Raw genomic sequence first — 4,469 nt, 5'->3', positions numbered from 1 at the left:
CAGTTTAGCTCTAGTGGTTTCTATAATTACCCTCAGTTGTGTAGCTACATTTCCCCTTTTTGCTTCATTCTTTTTATAGATCCTCAGGTACGTACAACCTGTTGCAATCATACTTGTTTCATATCATCCTTTCCTCCAACTCGAATTTTCTCATAAAGTAGATCAGAAATTCAATTTCACCCAACCTTAACTGAACAAGCAAACCTGAAGAAAACACTAACTTGCTTTACCTAGTACCACAATAGAGTTTACATCCCAAATATGTCATTGTTTCTTCATTATACACATGAACACCTAAATGATTTTGAAGTAATTTACCCAGTTCATCCCAGAGCTGCCTATACTTGTCAGTCATTGCAGTTCCTTGTTGTGTCCAAAGGGACAGACGAGGGTCAGCCATGAACTGTTCTGTTATCAACGTCAACATGCGAGCTCCATTTGAATCTCTCATCTTTAGCATCTCTCGCACCTAGGAAATGAGTCTTTTAATACAAACTTGAAAAAACCCCCAAACAAACCACAATACAGACAATATGCTGCAGTGTTAAACATTCCATCTCTGTTGATTAAGAAGTATAATTTATATATCTGATTTGAAATTTTTAAGTAGAAAAAAATAGTCTACCTTCCCAATTTTAACAATTTTTAGTTTCAGTATCCCATTGCAATTCTGCAAACATACGCCTTCCACAAGTAATCCACAGGTATATTATGTCATCTGCTGCAAAACCATAATTTCTACAGGTTTCTCCAACATTTTGAGGATAGGAAGGAAGAGGACAGCAACACTGCAGAGAGTTGAAATGTTACTTCATTTCCTTTAAACTAATCTCAAGACACACCAGATTGCGTTCCATTGCATTATTAACTTGCCATCATGTTCCCAGGGCTTTGTCTTGTTTTAAAACAACAGGACTTTGAGTAAGACCTGAACAAATACAGACTGGATGCGGGAGTGAGGGGAGAGAAAAGAGGGAAGTTTGAGTACACAACATACCTTTGCAAAAAGCAAATTGAGCTGCTTCCCTGATCCATGGTATCCACCCTGGGAGAGGAAGAGTTTAACCTGTTCTTGGACCTGTTCCTCATCCAAATGCCAGCAGTTTTCATCATCTATGCTGGCACCTGCTGTTGGGTCAGGAGCACCTGGAAACAGCAAGAAGATAAATTGTTATGTTCTATATAAACAAGAGAGGTTTGTGGGGCCAGGGGAAAGGAGTACTGCAAAGGTTTTTGGATTTGTGTATTGCCCCATTTTGGATGTTTTTACTTTAATCTAAAGTTCTTTAAAATAGACCTAAATTTCTCCTCAGTAGTCTTAAGCACTTAAAAATGACAGATTATGAAAAAGTATTTAAATAAAACGTATCTATAATAAAACATTAAAATCAAGGTGAGTTTTTTTCCTCCTGCCTCAGCAGTTATTCCAGAATGCTTTTACAAAGAAAATTACACTTTACATAATATTTCAACAACTGCGATGTTAAAACCTTTCTCCCCAGAACACCTACGTAATTTCTGTACCTTCAGCAATCTTGCTCAGTTTTAAGTTACTGCTAATGAGCACTGCTATTGATGAACATGAGAAAAATCACTTCAGTGCCTTTGAGCTGTGATGGCTTTGCAAAGATAAACAAAGAATAAAAAATAATCCTCAAACAAATCTAAAGTCTTTAAGTACTAAAGGCATTAACATAATAAATAAGTTACATCTGTGTAAGATTGTGGTGCTTCTGAAGGAGCATTTTTACATAGGCAATGTCATCAGCATAGAGTCAATTCAGAGCGACTCTACCTGAATTAGCCTAGTGCCAACTGAAGTGACTGGATTTACATCAGGTAGTGCTTTGACCACAGGTTGCTCTAACTCAAATTTTGCAGTTGAGATCAGTAATTTTCCACTTGTGGTCTTTTCTAAAGGCTGACAAAAATAAAAACAGTTCTTGAAGTATCCAACAATCTACATATTTCTGAAGAAGCCTGCACCTTCACTGGATATTTTTTAAAAAGTATTCTAACTGAAAAGGTTGAAAAGCATTTATCTAGACTGTCAGGGAAACATCTCATGGTATTGCATCATCATGCTCAGATGTGTGTAAAAGTCATTTTAAGCATGCCTAAGACTTAAGTTTCTTTGACATTTTGATTTTGGGCTTGTCCCAACTGTGTAATCTCTATTTCTGTTAGGTTTTGAGAAGATGTTAGAAATTGAATTTCATAACACAATTTATCACTTTTAAATCCCAGAACATGTTACCTTTGTAGCCAATACTAAAAGAAGGCTACTGACAGGGAAGATTTGTAAAAACTTGCTTTCAAAGAAGTCCTAAGAACATGAAAAGCAAAGATAGCTACAACTCTTCAGATGTACAGAAACACTGATTCTATTAATTTAAGCCTTTCTTTCACAATTTCAGTTCTGCCATGTAGGTGAATCTTAAGTGGTTGCACAGAATGATTGTCCCAGTTTAAATGAGACACAGGTGTTTTGCTGAGGATGAGTTAGGAGAAAAGACCCAAACTCCTCCTTCTAAGCAATTATAAATCTGAACTTAAGAGGCTCTGATTGAAGGAAAAAAATTATGGAAAAGGAAAAAAATCAGCCCTTTATTAAAAGGTATGTGTGTATTGGCAGAAACAACGAAGGAAAACAAGTAAAACAACCAAACAATACTCCTATACCCACAGATAATCCCCTTCAAAACAAACCAATAAACAAGCAAAGAAAAAAAGGTAAACAGTTCAGTTTACACCCTTTGGTGCAATTCTAACCACAGTCAACAGGAGGTGCCATTGGGTAACTGGAGATGCAGAGCTTGTAGTGTCCTGTGCCAGTCACCAGGGGGCTCTGCTGGATCACTGGAGATGCAGAGCCTGCAGTTCTTTATGCTGACCAGCAGGGGGTGCTGTGGAATCACTGGTCGTTGCCATGTGGGGGTAACACCCTCCGGGGTGTGTTAGAGAAACCAAAAAAAAATGGATTTCGCTCCCCTCCCCCACACACTGGGAAAGGGGAGAGAGAGAGGGGGGAGAGAAACAACAAAAAAGGTCCTCTCCAATGGGAAAAAACAAAAAAACTCACTCTGTTTGGCTTGTCAAACCATGCAGCACAGTCCTCCCTCTCCCCCTGATGTGCACAAGGACCATGGCCAGAAAAAAAAACAAACAGGAATGGGGAAGGGGAAAAACTTCCAGAAAACAACTCCTCTCTGATGAAAAATCCAAGCAGGATCCGCAGTTGGCAAGCAGGCCGAGAACAGCAGGAACCACTGAGCTTCCACTCCGACTTTGTTACTTTGTTCCAGCCTCCGCAGCCAGCCCCAAAAACTCCTCCCCCTCCCATTTCCCAGGAGACGAGAGAAAAAAGTAAAGATGAGCCCCTCATCCCCCCTGTTTCCTAGGAGATGAAGTTTTGAGCAATTAACCAGAAAGCTGCTTCTTTTGTGTTCCTTAAGTGCCCACTTAATAGCTCTGCACACAGTGGGCAGAGGAAAGGGAAAAATTCCTACTTAGTTTCTAAGAACTAGCAAAACCATGACAATTATAGAATCTTTATTCAATGAAAATACAACTGGAAGATTTAGAGAGTCAGAGGGACGTCTTGTCTATTAGTTGTTAAGAGAGTAAAAAAAAATATTCCAACTCAGCAACTTCCTAAACTGCTTCCAACATCAGAGCCTACAGCTGTGAACACTGCACTGCTGTCCACATATTTTTTTTTTAGATTAAAAAGTAATTATGTCTTTGAAGATGTGAAAGAACTCTTCTGCCTTCCATGGAAACCATAAGACTGTCTCAGAAGATGGGAATCAAGCCCAAGATGGTACAAAACCTGGAGGACACTGAGGTGACACCTCATCACAGTCTACAGCTTTCTCGTGAAGGGAAGAGGAGTGGTAGACACTGATCTCGTCTGTGTTGACCAGTGACAGAACCCAAGGGAACAGCCTGAAGTTGTGTTAGAAAAAGGTTCTTCACCCAGAGGGTGGTTGGGAACTGGAACAGGCTCCCCAAGGAAGTGGTCACAGCACCAAACCTGTCAGAGTTCAAGAAGCATTTGGACGATACTGTCAGGCATATGGTGTGACTCTTGGGAATGGTCCTGTGCAGGGCCAGGAGTTGGACTTGATGATCCTTGTGGATCCCTTCCAACTCAGCATATTCTGCAATTCTGTTGATTCTGTGAATGGGAAACTTGCCCTTCTGTGAGTGCTTCCATCTTTACTATGTTAGTTTTAAGGGGGCTTATATTCAATCAGCTACATGTATTGTGGCATTTGTGGCCAGTCTCTTCGCGAACGAAGAACCGGGGAAGGTCTTTCCACCTTCCAGCCTGCGCATTGGATTTTTTTAGGTGAGACACAGTGTGCGCGGAACTGAGCCCACCCTTTAATCCTGAGGTTCATCTGCCAGGGCCAAGCACGCTTGGACGGTGGCAGCGAGGTCCTCAGGACGTAGATGGATTGCCT

The 4,469-nt window shown here is 40.5% G+C and overlaps 1 protein-coding gene across 1 annotated transcript in view; it reads right to left on the bottom strand.

Annotated features, from left to right (window-relative positions):
• Positions 1 to 318: 318 nt before the first annotated feature.
• The window catches only part of LOC114069007 (zinc finger SWIM domain-containing protein 6-like), a gene marked incomplete at its 3' end in the record, with an annotated part of 80,761 nt that continues 76,610 nt past the window's right edge, over positions 319 to 4,469 (bottom strand). The window contains exons 3-4 of the mRNA XM_027905528.1: positions 998 to 1,146; positions 319 to 469 (exon numbers count right to left, since the gene is read on the bottom strand). Of these exons, the coding sequence (XP_027761329.1) occupies positions 319 to 469; positions 998 to 1,146 (300 nt within the window). The remainder of the gene's footprint in view (positions 470 to 997; positions 1,147 to 4,469) is intronic.

This window comes from Empidonax traillii, unplaced genomic scaffold (assembly GCF_003031625.1).
Source record: "Empidonax traillii isolate 1590-97213 ecotype Southwest subspecies unplaced genomic scaffold, ASM303162v1 scaffold1161:size167190, whole genome shotgun sequence".
Lineage (NCBI taxonomy): Eukaryota > Metazoa > Chordata > Aves > Passeriformes > Tyrannidae > Empidonax > Empidonax traillii.
Note: the sequence above shows the minus strand (reverse complement) of the source record. Positions and strands in the feature narration are given on the sequence as shown.